General features: G+C 41.1%; 1 protein-coding gene across 1 annotated transcript; it reads left to right on the top strand.

Annotated features, from left to right (window-relative positions):
• Nucleotides 1-413: 413 nt before the first annotated feature.
• On the top strand, nt 414-17,034 carry SPHK1 (sphingosine kinase 1). The gene is made up of 5 exons (XM_075177768.1): nt 414-938; nt 9,775-9,921; nt 10,441-10,535; nt 10,632-10,747; nt 15,120-17,034. Exons 1-5 carry the CDS (start codon nt 539-541, stop codon nt 15,892-15,894), a joined length of 1,533 nt encoding a protein of 510 aa, XP_075033869.1. The 5' UTR covers nt 414-538; the 3' UTR covers nt 15,895-17,034.
• The last annotated feature ends 2,140 nt before the right edge of the window (nt 17,035-19,174 follow it).

Raw genomic sequence — 19,174 nt, 5'->3', positions numbered from 1 at the left:
GGAGTGCTCAGTAAAACGATAGGAGACGCAAAGCAGCAGATATTTATGATATCTATGATATCTGCTGCGATGCTGCTATCATAAATAGCAAATTAGTGTTTAATCCACAGTTTTCGGGGATTTTACAGGGGAGAAACCTTTCATAAATAGGCCCCATTGTCTCATTTGCACCTGTGACATCAGATGTATAATCCAATGTGATATAATGCATTTTATCATCATAATATGTTTTCTCTTTTCAAATAAAGTCTTAAAAGTAATGGTAATTCTGTATGTATACAGCTGGTTCCTGGCTTTGCATGTCAGCTCTATAGATTTTGCTCTTGCAGAGGTGAAGGGTGTTTTATTTGGGTTCAGCACAGACACCTGATTTGTTTACAATGACACCGCTAGAGGGCAGCAGGGAGCAGACGGTGCTGGGTGCTACAAACTGACGAGCACAGGACAGGACAGAGTCAAATGGGAATTTACTAACCCAGAAGCAGCAGGCTGGGTCTCACCATCTCTCATTCTGCTCCTCTTCTCCCATTGAAAAGAAATGGTTGATGCTCCTGGCTCATCCAGTGTCCCAACTGATATCCTCCTTTGTGACACTTTCTCCCAGGTACCTGGCAATGGAGTTGCCCTTTCATTGCTGCTGACCTGGAAAGAACTTTTAATACAGAGCCTGTCCACAGCCTCCTCGGAGTCACCACACACATCGTTCCTCCTAGCAGACTGTGTTAGCTGCCGATCCTTTATGGGTAAAGACCCCAAGGACATAGGAGGGTATTTCACCGTCATATTTTACCCTCTCCGGGGTATGTTGGGTGCTGCCACCTATCGGCAGCGAATTTCCAGGACGTTCCGGACTGAAGCTTCAAGAGACAGAGAGCAAAACCTCAAACTTGCAAAGACCTGGACGGAGAAAATATGGGCTCTGGCCGAGGACATGCAAGGTAAGAAATCTGGTTATGGGACAGAGTTAGATGGACATCGTTTAAGACATACTCATTTGTGCAATATGTACAGCTACATATTGCTAGATATAGAAGTTGTTGTGAGTAGATATTCCTACCTTTGCACTGTATGTTTGTCTAATTAACCGATTTGTGCTTAGGTGGAGATAACTCTTTGTAAAACATTAATAAAAACATAGAACCCTTTGAATTGACTCTATAACAAAGGACATGCACCATTTGTGGATAAGAACTTGGGTATTGCCCAGCCTCTTGTGTACCCCTTGTCATGATCAGGGATACTTTTAACTTAAGTTGAACATTAATGTATAAATAGGGTTATTTTCATGCCAATATTCTGTAAAATAAATATATCCACTTTACAATGTAACTTTTTATATGGTTATATTTGATTATTGCATTAGTAACAGTTATTCCTTACATTTTCATATTCACTGAGCTCAGTCAATTTTAAATATTGGCTATAGAAATGTTACCTTATACTATATTGTATAATTGTATGATATCTCATGCCTCTGGCTTAACACTTAAAACATTTTTTAAAAAATATTGATTATATAAATGTTTGAAACAATGAATACATTGTAAAATGTATATAGTCCTTTTTATTCATACAAAACTATTATATCAGGTGTAAGTTCACGTGGATGCTGTTGGAACACGATACAGGTCTATTCTCATATGTAAGCAATCTTTCAGAAACTCATTCATCAGTGTTGTACCTGTGTGTGGTTGTCATAGGTTACAAGCTCTTGTAAGTACTGATTACTGAAGCATTTCGGTAAAACTGAAAATTTTAATGATGTCTTACGCAACATCCAAATATCTAGGGGGCCCCCAGATCAGCTTTGTAAATTCAGCTGTATATACATTACATGTACAGCCCCTGGTTCCCACGCATGTCACCAGTTGTTACTGTGTAGCACATGTGAAGAAATTATCATACAGCAAATGTATTCATTGTAACATTAGCCGATGCTAAATAGTGTCTGATCTGCTACAAATATGTGTGATTGTTGTGTCACTTGTGCCATACGGCTCCACAGATTTGTGCTGGACCCACAATAAGTTAGTGACATCCTACCTTTATAGTATATTATGTGTATATAGGGAAGGCAGGACAGGTGTAACAGGTATAAGAAGCCAAGACAGGTGTAACCTACATCAGGTGACAAAGCCCAGACAGGTAGAACAGCTTGGATCACAGTCCGCTCGATATTCCTGTTGTGTGAGTCTTGTGTTTTACAGGGCAAAGTTAAATTGCAGGGAATGTGGTGCACACTTGTTACCATTTTATATAGACATAACAGCTATATGTATGTACCTCTTTGTATAATTATCATTGCTCTTACCTTAGAGCTGGAGAAACCAAAATAAAACAAACAGCAACAATTTGCTTAGTTAAAAATAAGTTCATGAATTTAAAAAAGGTAATGAGTAAATAAATACACGACAAATCTGACATTCATCATCATCAGCTATTTATATAGCACCACTAATTCCACAGCGCTGTACAGAGAACCCACTCACATCAGTCCCTGCCCCATTGGATCTTACAGCCTAAATTCCCTAACATACACACACACACACCAATTTGATAGCAGCCAATTAACCTACCAGTATGTTTTTGGAGTGTGGGAGGAAACTTACACAAACACGGGGAGAACATACAAACTCCACACAGATAAGGCCATGGTCGGGAGTCGAACTCATGACCCCAGTGCTGTGAGGCAGAAGTGCTCAAAGCAGCTTGTTAAAATTTAAAGTCCCGCTACAAATGTTCTGTTTTGCCCTAAACTGACTGTGTCAGATCATATTTCCAGTAGTAGAAAAAACCTTATTATAGGAAATGCAGTGCTGCTTGAATGTGTTCACCCTTGTCATTTATTTTCAAAAAATAAATTTGAACACTCATGTGATGTGTAGTTTATATCAAACCACTGGTTAGATGCACACTTTAGCAGAGTGTATCTAACAGCTATATTTGTTGGCAGTTGGTCATACACAGTCCTCTGGCTACAAATGGCTCTCAAGGCCATATCCTCTAGCTGAAATCAGTGTTTTGAACAGTATAATGTAGAAACCTACAGTATTTGCTCTATTCAGTTCAAGCATGCATATGTTAGAGTCGTGACAGGTGTGGAGGGGGTCTGGGTTTGGCCCTATATATATATATATTTATTAAAAAAAACATGTGCAGGAAAGGCTAGGTAGTATGTTAAAGAGTGTATCAATCCAAAGGTTAGATTGAGGATAGGGGTTAGATTTGCAAAAGAGAAACTCCAAAATTAAAAAATGTAAAATAAATAAAATAATGTACAAAGGTTGAGTTATACTTTAAAAGATAATTGCACACACACATCTCACGATTACTGTGCCATATGGTACAATTGGATCGAATTCAAAGACACTTCTCAATTTGCACTTTGGAACAATTGAGTCATTGTCTTTGGCACCAGGCTTGTCCACCTTCTTAGTTTAGTCACTCGGATTAGAGTTCCTCCTCCAGCCATTGGCCTACGAGCTTATCCAGGTTATCTTCCCGACTTCCTTTTATTTACTACTTTCTTTTCCCTACTCCCTCCTCCCATTATGTAATTTAAGTGATGTATTGTTTTCCATATACTGATATGCATATACCTGTGTATCATGATTCCCTCTTGCAGTAGAGCTGACAATATCTAACCATGGTAAATATACTCCACTAAATGTTGATGGCAGAAGTTTGTTTTGTTTTTTAGGCTAGACCTAAATGGTCTATTTTGTAAACACAAGTGTCTGCTTATCTTTAAGCAGAACCTAGCAGGTCCTGCAGCTGAATAATCTGATGAATAATCTCCCGTTCAGAGGATTGCCTCTTGTGCTCTGCAAACACATCCACGCCCAACATGTCATCTGTGCTTGAGATCTTAAGCACACACTGTACAAAAGAGTGTATCTAACAATGGGTAAACTTTAGCCAGCACTTTAATTTACAAAATTGACAGTTTGAATCTATTATGGCTGTTAAAATTAAATACAAGTCCACAACTTATCCATTTATGATTAAGGGGTATATTTACTAAACTGCGGGTTTGAAAAAGTGGAGATGTTGCCTATAGCAACCAATCAGATTCTAGCAGTCATTTTGTAGAATGTACTAAATAAATGACAACTAGAGTCTGATTGGTTGCTATAGGCAACATCTCCACTTTTTCAAACCCGCAGTTTAGTAAATATATCCCTTAATCTAAGAATAGATGTGTTTATCCCAATCATATTTATATTGTTTTATGGTTGTATTTTCCCCATTGAGAGGAAGTTGTTTCAAGCATCTACCACTTTTTTCAGTAAAATTATCTTTTCTGACATTATGATTTTGGACCATAATCCTGTGTTTATTTAAATATACAGTAGCACAAAGTGTGAGCACTAGACGAGCCAGCACACATGAGAGCCGTACCTTACCGGAAGAGCCATGCTATCTGTATAGTGATGTGACCCATGAATAGCTGGCAGGAGGGGTGGATCCTGCAGGGGCTCTGTTGACTGTGAATCTCCAGGCTGTGCGCTACTGATAAGGGGAAAATAGTCAAATTTAGCAGAACTCCAAACATCAGATAACCCATTTATTGCTAAATGTTTGTATGTGGATGTACTTTGTAAGAGTGTGTATTTAGTAACTGGGCCTCATACGCAGATGGGTGATGAGGACAAGCAATCCCCAGTAACTTGTACATATTATTAATCAGCGATTGCATTAATAATCATCATCACCATTTATTTATATAGCGCCACTGATTCCGCAGCGCTGTACAGAGAACTCACTCACATAAGTCCCTGTCCCATTGGAGCTTACAGTCTAAATTCCCTAACATACACACACACACACACAGACAGAGAGAGAGACTAGGATCAATTTTTGATAGCAGTTAACAATTAACCTACTAATATGTTTTTGGAGTGTGGGAGGAAACCGGAGCACCCGGAGGAAACCCACGCAAACACAGGGAGAACATACAAACTCCACACAGATAAGGCCATGGTCGGGAATTGAACTCATGACCCCAGGCTTGTGAGGCAGAAGTGCTAACCATAACCTCGGCATTTTTCAGCTGTGGGTTCCGGACACTCTGTAAGGTGTTCTCTTTATGTCTGGTCTGTGCCGATGTCCACTGCCTGACTTTCTCTGGTGGAGGACCTCCAGTCCATGCTTCTACTTCTCTCCTATCTCTGTAAATACCACTGACCTCTGAAGGTGTTAGAATATCTGAGTACACAGGTCAGCGCTCTCCACCACCTGCTATCTTTTTCTACATTGATGCTCCAAGCCAGGAGGCCAATTAAAAAATTCTTTAAAAAAACCAAACCCAAAACGCATGAATTACTACCAATACAGGGTGGTAGCCAAACCCGGCTTCAAGGTCCCTACGTTGTTCTTCTGAACACACCCAGAGCTCTCTACGTCGGCTCATAAGAGCTGAGCGGGTGTCCTTCTGAGCGACCATGGAGCCAGCGCATAGACAGTGAATTCAGTCTAGTTTCCAACGTGGGTACTGGGGAGTTAGAGGGTAAAATGTCTTTACTGTGAAAGCCTATAGATTAATAGAGAAGTATAAACCGTTACAACATATTAATCTTAGAGACTAAACACACAAATATAGAATATAACAAAGAAATCTTATATCGGCTAGACTCATTGATCAGTGTTCCGAATTTAACATGCAATGCATGAAGAGGAGATAAAGGAAAGCCACATTAGTATAAGCGCACTTTTTTGACCAGTAAACTCGGTTGAGAATGTTGCAAAGTACCTGCCATCGACGTCTGCTGCAATGCAAGGTTCTTTTTAGGGAAAGAGGGTTGGGGTGTCATCCTGGTGTTTAGGAAATTCCAAGCAGCGGAGGGCTGGCAAATTGTAGCCCAGGGGGCAAAACTTGACTCAGCAGCCTATTGGGAACATTTTAAAGGCAAAAAAAATGCAGGTGACCAGCCCAAGGTAGCCAATTATGGGACTGGCCAACAAGCTCAAAATATGTACTTACTATTACCCCCGTAGTAAGAAGCCAAATCCACCTCTGGTCAGCCAAGCTGGGATCTGTGGTCCAAATTAACCTGCCAAGCTCAGCTGACCAAGTTTAAATATCTGCCTACATCCTGGTTGAATCTTCCAGAAGTGGGTGATTTTGCCATTCAGCAGGAACTTTCTGTTGTTCTGTAGCAATATAATGACAACTGTGTGCTCACAGTGGGACCAAAAATTTGCAACTTCCTACCTTGTCAATGATTTATAAAGAAATCTTTAATTGCTTGTTTGACAGGTTTAAGAGAAAAAAAAACAAAAAACACATTTCCATCAAGCGCTATTTCTGATCTGTTTTTCTGCTCCAAAAGCTCCTTGCACCTATTTTACAGGTGTCAGAGCAGGAAATATGCTTTGTGTGATCGCCTCTAGGGAAAACACATTGATTTGCATAGGACATCCTTTAAATAAAAAAGTATACTGCAAGTGACAGTCATTGAAAATGATTATTTCTGTGCGTTTGGTATTTATCTGAATTTTTTTTGTTGCCAGGGACAATTATTTTAAGACTGTTCGCTATTTGTTATGGTCTATTAATGAGGTTTAATGGTAAGAGCAGTAGCTCCACACAGGACATAGTGGAATCTGTATACTGTGTACCATAGTTCCTGAGTGTGTTACAATTTGTTAGATAACATACTTTACCATCCAAGAAACAGCTATTTTAAGTTCAGTCTTGGCAATTGTATCTAAAAAATCATGGGGTATATTTACTAAACTGCGGGTTTGAAAAAGTGGAGATGTTGCCTATAGCAACCAATCGGATTCTAGCTTTCATTTATTTAGTACATTCTACACAATGACAGCTAGAATCTGATTGGTTGCTATAGGCAACAGGCAACATCTCCACTTTTCAAACCCGCAGTTTAGTAAATCTAGCCCCATGTGTATAATGAATACTGAGGACATTTTAGGCAGTACATGTGTTTAACATGAAAATATATAATTTAGATTTGTTAGAGGTAGTTAGATGGTAGACACATTGGTCAAGGATAATTTTAGGAACATGTCTCATATAGGCACCATATTATCTAATGGGTGTGGCTGTTTGAGATGTGGGCGTGGTTTTAACGACACCCTGTTTTAGCGCATACTCCGTTACTATTAAGTTTATTGGTGGGAAAAATACCTCCAAATATCAATCTTTTTATGAGGCACAAGGATCATAACTAGGGATCCCACAATTTTGACATTAAATAACCTATAATATACTTAGTCCATAAATTCCGCCCCATCATTCCTTTGAGCTCCCTAGTCAATAAAAACATTAAAGCAACCCATCCTGTTAATTTGGATGCATTAGGAGTTTGGCTTAATGTTATATAACGTATTTGAATCTGAGATACACGCACATACGGGGAAGGTAATTCTGCACATTTATGAAGACATCAGTAATAGATGTTAATGTACCTATAAATAGATATTGTTTCATCTATGTTTAAATTGTATATGTTATAAATGTAATAATGTTATTGCAGATTGTAACATTATAGTACAAGTAAAGATACTATTTCATATATATATATATATATATATATATATTATAAAATCTGCATTGTAATTAAGGGTTATATACTGCTAGAGTCTACCGTAGGCTGATACACTTGATGATGATGATGATGATAATAATATTATTATTAATAATACATTTTATTTGTAAGGCACCACAAAGTGTCCGCAGCGTTGTACAGGAACAAACAATAGAACAGTACAAGGTATGACATTACAGTACAATAAACAAGCATCACAATAACTCAGGGAGCTCAGAGTACAGCTAAAGAACGGGTGAGGGTGAGGGAAAGTCAGGACAGCAGGAGACATGGCGTGCCCAGGAGTGTGGGCGCAGCAGCAGGTAGGAGCTTTAGAAAAGGAGCAGTGAAAAGCAGGAGCAGGGTTGGTGGGCAGGCGGCTAAAGAAGGAGGTGGGAAGAGTATCTGTAGAGCAGAGTAAAAAGTGGTGGAAACAGTAGAAGAGAGGACCCTGCTCAGGGGTGCTTACAATGTAACGGAAAAGGCAGACAAACTGAAGACATAGGGAAGGCGTAATGGGGACAGGGTCGAACAGAAGGAGGGGGGGGAGAGGTAGCCGACAGATGGGTAGTTAGGCAGATGACTGAAAGGCTTTTAAGAAGAGGTGGGATTTTAATGCCCGTTTGAAACTGATAAGATTGTGGGAGGTGCTGATAGCACGAGGGAGATCGTTCCAATGGAGGGGGCAGCACAGGAGAAGTCTTGAATACGTGAGAGGAAAGTGGTAATCAGAGGAGAGGTGACGATCATTGGCCGATCACAGAGGGTGGGAAGGAGTGTGAATAGAAGGGAGGTTGGAGATGTAGGAAGCAGTGGAGTTGGCGAGGGCCTGTCATCGTTGTCTCGCCTACTCGCTTACCCTCAAGTGCCGAAATAAGGATGGCTTCTTGTCTTCAGCCCTCACCATGGGTACACATCAAGATTAAAACCTTACTGCATTTTGTTTCATGTTTTCTTTTTACTTTGGAGAAGAACCATTCTCTTATATTTTAAAATGAGTTTCAATTTATACCTCTTCCTGCCAAAATTTTGCTCCCCTAAAAATATTGCGTCTCCCCCCCCCCCCCCCAAAAGCCTTGCACCCTAGGTTTCAGCCTAGTCAGCCTATTGTATATGCAGGCACTGTATACTGCTTTGATAGAATCACAGAGAATTTAATTAAAGTGAAAGGATTGGAACAGACATGGCTTATAAGTGTAAATAGCGTGTGGGTATTTAATGAGACTATTAACGGTGTACTGGGATAGAAATCGCACCCCTGGGGGTAAATATATTATGCCGCGTTTTTTGCAAGTCGACGATATTTGGCGACCTTGCAGGGCAAATTTTAAACAGCAATGTCTTTAAAGGCAAAACTTTACCTAGCACAGTCTTTCAGTGGAGGTAGGTAAGGAAGGAACCACGTCTTTGATCATGAGCAGCATGGTGGCTCAGTGGTTAGCACTTCTGCCTCACAGCACTGGGGTCATGAGTTAAATTCCCGACCATGGCCTTATCTGTGTGGAGTTTGTATATTCTCCCCGTGTTTGCGTGGGTTTCCTCCCACACTCCAAAAGCATACTGGTAGGTTAATTGGCTGCTATTAAATGGACCTTAGTCTCTTTCGGTCTATGTGTGTTAGGGGATTTAGACTGTAAGCTCCAATGGGGCAGGGACTGATGTGAGTGAGTTCTCTGTACTTAGTGGTGCTATATAAATAAATGATGATGATGATCAATGTACAGGTAGCACATGGTCTAGAGCTCTTGTGACAGCTGGGCAGGGCCATCTTAACAACATTATGGGCCCCCGGGCAAAGCAGTGCACCGGGGCCCCTAGATATAGATATAGATATATATATATGTATACAGATACAGATATAGATATACATATATAGAGATAGAGATAGATATATGTACTTGCTCAGTGACCCTTGAAGGTTTTTTTTGCAGGTTTTTTCTTTTGCAGAATTATTTATTCTCATTAAGAGCCCTGCCTATGGGGCCCCCTTGCCCATGGGGCCCTCGGGCAGCTGCCCATCGTGCCCAATGGAAAAGATGGCCCTGCAGCTGGGCCTGGTAACTTTTGGCATTTGTGCACCTATGTTAGTTCCTCGCTGTTAAATATTGTACAAACAGAACTACATTGGATAGAGCAATTATTTTATAAACTGAGCATACCATGCATCTCGGATAAGAGCACTAGATTATAACTCCCGTGACCTATATCAAATCTGTTATTACAGGACATCCGCGCCTCTGGCCCTCTCCCCTGCGCTGTCTTGTGTTGCTGAATCCTTGTGGAGGAACGGGGAAAGCGCTGACTCTCTTTGAGACCCACGTCATGCCCATGTTAACAGAGGCCAATGCTCAATTTACTTTGCTGGTGACAGGTAAGGCAACAGAAGGGCAGGGTGACACATAGGTTAAATCTATATATTTTTGGACCTTAACCTGGGACTAGATCAAAGACCTTCAGGTCAGTTATTTGTTAAACATTAGTAATGCGGGTGAGTACAGTGACTAATTGCTGGTATATTTACATAAAGGCTTGACATCAGCAGCAACAATGACTAACATCCAATTTATACAAACCTGTGATGATCAGCCGGAAAACTCAGCCCAACTATAAATAGCATTTATTAAGCATGCTGATTTTGTAAAGTCAACAATTTTCATGAACTTACAAAATAGGCCTAAAAATTACCCTTAAATTTTTTTCTTTGAACAAAGCAGCATTTATACTTCTTATTACCTGTCAATGCTACAGTATATTTGGTAATGTGATCTTTATACACGGTAGCCTATGAGAAAATTGTATGTAGGTTTCACTGTTTTGAAAGTTGGGTTCTATACCGTACTATGTCTGTGTTGGCATAACACTCCTCATTTTATGTCTCCTGCAACCACAGAGAGGCCCAACCAGGCACGTGAGATGGTACGTGACCAAGATCTGTCTAAGTGGGATGTCATCGTTGTAATGTCAGGGGACGGACTGATGTTTGAGGTAATTGGTGTAAAATGTCAGGTGCTACCCAGCTTTTTTTTTTTTTTTTTTTAAAGTGTTTAACATTTATGTCTAAATTAACAATTCTATTTGCAGGTGGTTAATGGGTTAATGGACCGTCCGGATTGGGCAGAAGCCATTAAGAAGCCGCTCTCCATCCTTCCAGGTGGTTCAGGGAATGCACTAGCTTCCTCAATCAATCATTATTCTGGGTAAGAATCTTCACAGCACTCGTCCGTAGTCTCTCATTTAAGTTGTCCTGTTTACCAGGACCAAATATTCAGATTTGTGGGGTCTTGTTTTTAGGCAATACTGTATTTTTATTAACGGCGTCAATAATTGTATTTAGCCTTGTTTTTAATATCGGTGTACAAGTTGATACTGTCTTCCTGTTTTTATTTTCTTTCATTTAACTTTTCCCAGCCAGTTTGTAGACAAAACAAACTTTCAGTAATGTTATTAGTTCCTAGTTAACTAATATGCTGCATTGGTTCAACTGACAAAATGGCTGCCATCACTGTGTAAGTTACAGGTCCACAATAAGAAAGCACCTGCATGCAGGGCCATCTTTTCCCTTGGGCACGATGGGCAGCTGCCCAGGGGCCCCATAGGCACGGCTCTTAATGAGAATAAATAATCCTGCAAAAAAAAACCTTCAAGGGTCACTGAGCAAGTACATCTATTGATCTCTATATATCTATATTTGTATCTGTATATATCTATATCTAGGGGCCCCGGTGCACTGCTTTGCCCGGGGGCCTATAGTGTTGTTAAGATGGCCCTGCCTGCATGAAAGGCAAATCAGAGATTCATTAAGACTATCTAAAAGTATTATAGTCCGGAATGTTGTGTGATCTGTGTTCTCGTGCCTTTTATACAATGACAGAACAGTTCCATTTGATCAGCAAGGCAACATAGGAGACTTTCTAGGACGCAGGTTGTCCATGGGCAGTTTGCAATCAACAATCACCCTCTGCAGTCACAGTGCTACTGCTAACCAAACACACTGCTGAGATAATATTTTAATATCAGTTAGGCATGCTATAATAATTAGACAATAGTGATATAATCACTTGTAACAATATAATTTACGACGCAGCGTTTATCCATCTTATATTATAATTGCTATCCCATAATCCCTATAAGATAAGTCCTGTTGAAGTTCAGTCACTCTGTGGTCATAAAACTCTGGAGCTTTCTAGTAATATAATAAAATAAATAATGTAGGCATAGTTTTGGTACTCTCGATTATTCTGCAAAAATCGCTAAGGAAGGTGCAGTATTGGATGATATCTTAAATTACAAAGAGGTAAGAACATGGCCAGTCATTGGTGCTGATAAAAACAACATGGGTTTGGACTGGAGCATGTAGGGAATTTGTGTTCCCATTTAATAACGTATCCTCTGAATTACTGTAGGCAGCTAGCAACCAGTGTCAGAAATGGGGCTGTAAATGCTATCTAGCAATGCCCTGAAATTGGTGCAGAATGGAAAGCAAATAGAAAAATAGCAAAAAAAAAAAGTACAGACCACTTAAAAAACAAAACAAAAAAAAATATTTTTTTTTCAAGTCAAAAACTGAAAACACCTTCAATACGAAAGTCAATAATGATGAAATTAGGTCATGACCAATAGTGTGGACCTTTTTATTTGCTTTCTCTAGGGGTTTAAAGTCACATGCTAGAGGACAAGTCACCCCATGAAATATTCTTAGTATGAGCATTCTGCTTTTATATCATCATCAGTGACGGATTGGGGCATGAAGGGCCCACTGGGGGACTGCAACACTAGGGGCCCACCAGAGGGGGTGTGGTCAGCCATCATAGAGGTGGGACCTGACACTAGAGGGGGAGTGGTCAGTCCACGAAGGACAGCTAGCACCATAGTGTAGTATATAAAGAATACAGTGTTTATATAAAGAGTACACAGTCTTGACCTGCCCCATAGATTGGGCAGAACAGTTGACAAAAATCAGGATTGCTCCACTAGACCAGGCTTGGCTAACCTGTGGCACTCCAGGTGTTGTGAAACTACAAGCCCCAGCATGCTTTGCCAATATATAGCAGCTTATTGCTGGAAGGGTATGCTGGGACTTGTAGTTTCACAACACCTGGAGTGCCACAGGTTAGCCAAGCCTGCACTAGACTCAGAACATTTGACAGACTGTGCTACCTGTTCTTGTCACTTTTACCACTTGTGGCTGCTGGTTTCTTTAGTTGCAGCTTGTCTGGATCCTGGAATGTTGAGGGCCCTATTTGGGAAAAATAATGGGTACATTTAGAAAATTCCAACCAGCCCTGGCGTTAAATCAATAGGACCTACAATTAATATTTAGGCCTTCCTCCAGCCCCAACTTTAAAGTAATAGTATTCCTATTTAATAAACCTATTTCCCTCCCTACAGACAGCCCCAGCAATAAATTGATCGCATTTACGTATAATAAATAGGCCTATTTCCCACAACAGTCACTGCCATTAAATAATTCACATTTAATAAATAGACCTCATGCTCCTCAAACTCAGCCCCACATTCAATTAATAGCCCCCAAACCACCCCATCTTAAATTAATAGTCCCCACTATAAAATTAAATTGCCCCACCTTCACCCTACAAACAAAATAGCACCCATTATTTAGCCACCACCTACCACACACACACATTACCACAAGCCCGCTGTGCCACACACACACACATTACTGTGCCCCATTACCATGCTGTGCCCTCCTTGCTGCTTTTGCCCACCCCCTTCATCACCCTGTGGCATGCTGCTTCCTCCCCCCCCCCTTCTCCTGGCCCTCCTTCATCACACTCTGCTATGCTGTCTGTGCTCCCCCTTCACTCTCTGCCATGCTCCCCTCTTCCTTTCGTTCCTTCATTTACCTTTTCTATCGACTTCTTTCTTCTCTTCTTCCCGACTCCTCTCTGCTGGGCTCCTCACTGAACGTCGGGCATGATGACGTCACGCCCGGCATTCAGTGAGAACGGAGCAGAGACGAGGGGCGCCGGCGCCGCGGTCACATGAGTATTCTTTTTTTTTTTTAAAAAAAAATAAATAAATCTGGTTTTCAGCTCCCCCCACCAAAGAGGAGCGTGATAGCGATCAGGGTCAGGGCCAACCGGGGAATAGCACGGTCCCCCGGCAGGCCAGTCCGATCCAGGCTATCATTTACCAAGAGCATCTTATCGGCTGGGCTAAATCACTGTCAGATCACTGGAGGGAAAACACCGGTGTGACCAATAACAACATTTCATGGATATTTTGGACTATAGTTTTAAGTATTTTTCCGTTGAGATATTTTACGAGCATCTGACGCAGAAAACCAACCAGTGTGCCGCTACCAAAAACATAAGAGGAACTAGTTTGGTTAGACATTTACAAACGTCCCTTGATAAGAAGAGAGACTGATTTATTTCTATAGTTTATCTTCGTTTTGCCTTCATTCCATAGCTGGTGTACTTACATCCAGGATACAAGTAGTCTCTGCATAATGAAAATAATGAATCAATATATAAGTAGCATACCAAGGCTTTCAACAAGAACAGGAAAAGGCAACATAAAACACATCAATATCAAGTTATTTGTCATAATAGCAATACCCATCACGTCCTGGGAGCCCAAGTTATTAGGCTGCGTTTCCTCCCACAGAACCGAGGCTCACTGGGTGTTTTTTATTTTGCACACAATTCTCAGTGAGCTCTAGATACTGTTGTGTGTGAAGATCCAACGAGATCAGTAGTTTCTGATACTATCAAACCACCCTCTCTGGCACTGTCAAAGTGACTTGGATCATATTTGTTCCCTGTTCTGGTGTTTGATCTGAACAATAACTGAACCTCTTGACCATGTCTGAATGTTTTTGTGCATGGAGTTGTGCCCAAATGATTGGCTAATTAGATGTTAAAATTAACGAGCAGTTGTACCCAATAAAGTTTCCACCCAATAAAGTTTCCAGTGTGTGTGAGTTTGTGTGCACAAACACTCTCTCTCTCCCCTCCCCTCCCCCCCCCCCCCATACTTGCCAACTCTCTAAGAATGTCCAGGAGACTCCTGAATCCCAAGTAAGTCTCCTGGGAGAGGAGGGCATCCTCCTGCATCTGCCCACTTCCTAGTGAAGTTTGCAGGATTAAAGCCGTCATGATGAGATTCTCAGGGTTGGGCAAAAAACTTAGCGATTTGCCAAGCTCCATACCCTCTACCCATAACCCTCCACTTCTCCTCTGGGAACTCCTAGAGGAGAACTTCAAAATCTAAGATAGAATATAGAACAGCATATAAGATTAAATACACTTAACAGTAAGGAGAACAAGAGTGCCCTCTAGTGAAACGCCACACATTGCCATAGATCATCTTGTAGAGTTATAAACCCCTTATACTATATTATGACAAGTATGTGGTATAACAAACATCATTTAAAACACTTTGTAAATTTCTTTTTGCTCTATTCCATTTCTGGGTTCTGCACATTGTGAATCTTTAGAATTTAGGGGTAACTAAGTTTGTGTATTATGTTATGTTACAAGGTATTTCTAGATTTGCCTATAATTGGTGCATAATGTTATTTGTGTTTATCTTTTTGTTACACAGGCACCAGCAAGTGACGGGTACCAAACTGCTGACCAATTGTGCTTTTATACTGTGTAAGGGTCACCCTCTTCCTCTGGACATAGTCTCACTGACCACCTCCTCCCAGCAGAGGATGTTCTCCTTTCTTAGCTTGGCCTGGGGCTTTATTTCAGATATCGACATAGAAAGTGAGAAGTATAGGTTTATGGGTTACGCGCGTTTCGCTCTAGGTACTTTTGTTCGGCTAACTGCATTGCGAACCTACAGTGGACAACTTTCATACCTCCAGGCTGGCTCTGCGGAGAAGGTGCAGACTACCTCTAATAGACCCATCTCAAATAACTCTGGGAATAGTCGTTCATTACGCAATAAAGCATCGCAGGCGTTGGAAGATCCGTTGCTGGTACCATTGGATCAGCCTGTACCAAGTCACTGGCACGTAGTTCAAGACCAGTTTGTCCTCGTCCTTGCCCTCTATCAGTCTCACCTAGGGGCTGAGCACTTTACAGCGCCTATGGTGAGAGGTCCAGGAGAAGGTTGCATCCAGTTGTACTACGCCACCTCCAGAATCTCGCGCAAATCTCTTGTTAAACTATTTATGGCGATGGAGAAAGGGACGCATCTAGACCAGGATATACCCCACCTAACCCATGTTCCTGTCCTGGCATTCCGGATAGAACCAGAAGAAAACACTGGTATAATGACTGTAGATGGTGAGGTCATCCAATGCAGTCCGATCCAAGGGCAAATTCACCAGGGCTTGGGGCGTGTGATATCAATCGCCGAAGGTACATAATATGGCAATATAGAATAGTCTGCTATATTCTTCAGCACTTTCCAAGAGAGTAGCTGCAGTGAGGACGCTTGTGTAGAAAGAAGTACAATATGGATAGCATGGGGATATCTGATATAAAGTGCCAATACCACCCCAGACCAGGGAAAGTATAGTAAGATTGTCTCCCACGTTCTGAAATGCCTAAAATAGAGGAGTGGTGTTAATTTGTATTTGGAAAAGACATTGTCTGGACTGGTGAAAGGGCAAATTTAGCAACATCTACAACAGTTTTAATGGTCCATTAAACCTAAAATCCTGGATTCCTCATATAACTAACAAAATCTTGAAGGGGACGTATGAGTATTGAAGCCAATTGAAATGAAGTATACCTGTCAAACGCACTGAAGGAAAAAGCAACCGCGCTCTTCGTTACCTTTTACAGAAAAGAATATTAACTTGCACTCTGCAAATGTAAATAAAATGTGAAATATCTCAAGTATGGGATTAATTGACGTAAATAAACTGTGAATGTTATTGGTAGTTATTTTAGGAAAGGCAACTTGTATTTTTCATTTAGTGGTGCTTTAAGCAGCGGCAATAAGTAATGACCACCCGTGAGCATCATGAGCATTCATAAAATGAAACAACAGCTGTAACAAAGTATTTTCACTAGTGGGTAGCAGGGCAACAAATGTACAAGACTGCAGCAAGTGCAGTGGCCAAGTAAACCATATTAACCACAAATCTTGTATGGGCCCAAAACACCTGCTGATCATTTTCAATCGACACCACGGGGATGCATCAGCCGTCTATCGTGACCAGTTAAATTGGTTGTTGACCAACATCTTACTGTGTGCGGTCATTGACAAAAGTCAGCTTACATGTCCTTCGTTACCAGACTTTGCCTTTTTGCCTGTACTGACTGAAGAGCAGGCTTTTCCAGTATAAAAAGCCTGAACGGAGATGCAAAGGGACATTATGCTGAGGGGAAAAAAATATTGTTCAGTTTTTTTACATTGCTTCTTGCAGAATTAGAACATAGGGTCTTGTATATCTAAGAATATTTTCCTAAAACTATGACTACAAAGTCAAATAGCCATAATTTGTTCAAAGCAAGTTCATTAGCTTCTGTGCCTATTTGACTTTTACCCCATTCATACTGCACCAAAATCCCGGGTTTTTGCCGGGGCGAGCTCAAACGACCCGGGTCTTGGTGCAGTATGAATGGTACAAGTCTAAAAACCCGGGTCTTCAACCCGGGATTTATCGAGGGGTAATTCCCGGGTCGGACCCGGGTTGCCTGCACTATGAATGGTGCAACCCGGGTTGCACAGAAAACAAGCTGATTGGCTGTCTGCCTGTCTCTGGAGGATGATGTCATCGGTGGGAGCCCATGGAAGAAAAAAAAGCCAGTCACCTTTCAATGACATCACCATTTTTCAGCCAATGAAAACTGCTCTGGTGATGACTCCCACAAATTGCCAGGGCACAGACTGTGCAGTATGAATGGGGTCAACCCGAGAAATTCCCGGGTCCGAGGTGCAGTATGAATGGTGTTTCTGAGCTGGGACGCTCCGAGCCACGGCAAAAACCCAGGATATTGCCGGGGTGGCAGTATGAAAGCGGTATTAGTGTTTGGTTATAGAAAAACAAATAAAGTAATTTTTTATTAAGCAACTTTGTCATTCTTGCCTATGTATATTACTGCTGGAGCAAATCTAAGTGTGTTAATCCATTGTATCAATGAGTAGTGATGTAAATATTATAAGCCATAATGTACCTGTAATAAATCATGCACCATACTAATGAGGGATAATGCCCACACAGCTAGACGACAGAAGTCTTTATTTTGTTGTGGTCAGTTATAACCCTTTATTACTGCTTAATATATGGGTGGCCTGCAGATGGCGCTGGTGTTTACCATAGTAAAGGCTTGGAATCAGCCACCAGGCCACTCCTGCTGTGTTCTGTAGTGTGGGCCTCACACCATGCTGCCCATCTGGGCCTCACACTGTGCTGCCCATCTGGGGCAAACATACAGCCGCCCTCAGTTCTGCACCAGAAGTAGGATGATCCCTTATCTGGATAGAACAATCCCATCACATACCATCAGCATTACTGCTAATATTTCTTTGTATAGTACATGCCCTGCAGTGCTGTACCCTGTACTATCTTGGGACTTGGTAATGTAACTAAGTTAGGTGAGTGGTGTCCATGTTTCAAGTGATACCTGTGCAATTAAATTCCAACCATTTAATGAAAATTGTACTTTATTAATAATCATAGTTAGAGTCACTTCCCTAAGTCTATACTTCTATTTTATGTGTCACCCATTGATTTTTACTCTAGTGACTGGTGCAGGCTTCACGTCACCGCTTTGCACTGTACCTCCAACAGTGATGAGGCACCAGACACCAATGACTACTCTCAAAAGGCACCTGAACCTTCTTTATCACATCCATGTAATTTGTTTGTCAAGATGCCCTTCATGTACAGCACTGCATAATATGTTAGCACATTACGGGGGAGTCAACTGGGCTGCGTTATTCTAGGAATAATGCAACCTGCACAGTATTACCGTCACTATGGTAATTTTAATGCGGCTTAAAAGTGCGCACTACTACCATAACAGTGCTAGTGCACAGCCCACGTTATTCTCCCAAATAACGCAGCCAATTGAATCGGGCCCTAGAAATAGATGATCGGTAAACTAGTATCTTGTGCATGCTCACTTAGATCTTTCTTTGAAGCTAGTTCTGTATTGTGACGACTGCCAGCACTAAAAGACTAGGACACACTCATGCACGGATTAGCATGTAGGCTTTGTATCTGGGCTAGATATAGACCATGTAGTAATATCCTTCAGATGGTTGAAGAGAGTTTAGCAAGAGTTTGCTTATAACAAAGTTCCACAACAAACACAATGGTTCTTCTTTGGACGTACAGTAGTTTTGCTTGCTGAAGATACGCACACAAAGCTATATGTCATACACTTTAGGGGGAAGAGAGCATGAAGAAGTAGACAAGGCAGAGTACAATAAGGGTACGTTCACATAACAAGATTATTCCTATTTTTTTAAAGAGGGATAAACCATAGATATTGAGGTGTTTTATATGCTCTCTTTTAATATAGTAAGTGGGTCTCATTAAAACTTATTTATCTGACTGTATTAACCAAATTGTACACAACCTAAGTGTATTCAAAGTGTTCTTACATTATTATCTTGTGTACAAAGAGTAATGCCAGGTCTACACTATATACCATCGTATCCGCCACTGCTATGGCATCAGTGATACACTT

This window comes from Mixophyes fleayi, chromosome 6 (assembly GCF_038048845.1).
Source record: "Mixophyes fleayi isolate aMixFle1 chromosome 6, aMixFle1.hap1, whole genome shotgun sequence".
Taxonomy (NCBI): domain Eukaryota; kingdom Metazoa; phylum Chordata; class Amphibia; order Anura; family Limnodynastidae; genus Mixophyes; species Mixophyes fleayi.
This window is presented reverse-complemented; position numbering and strand designations above follow the sequence as displayed.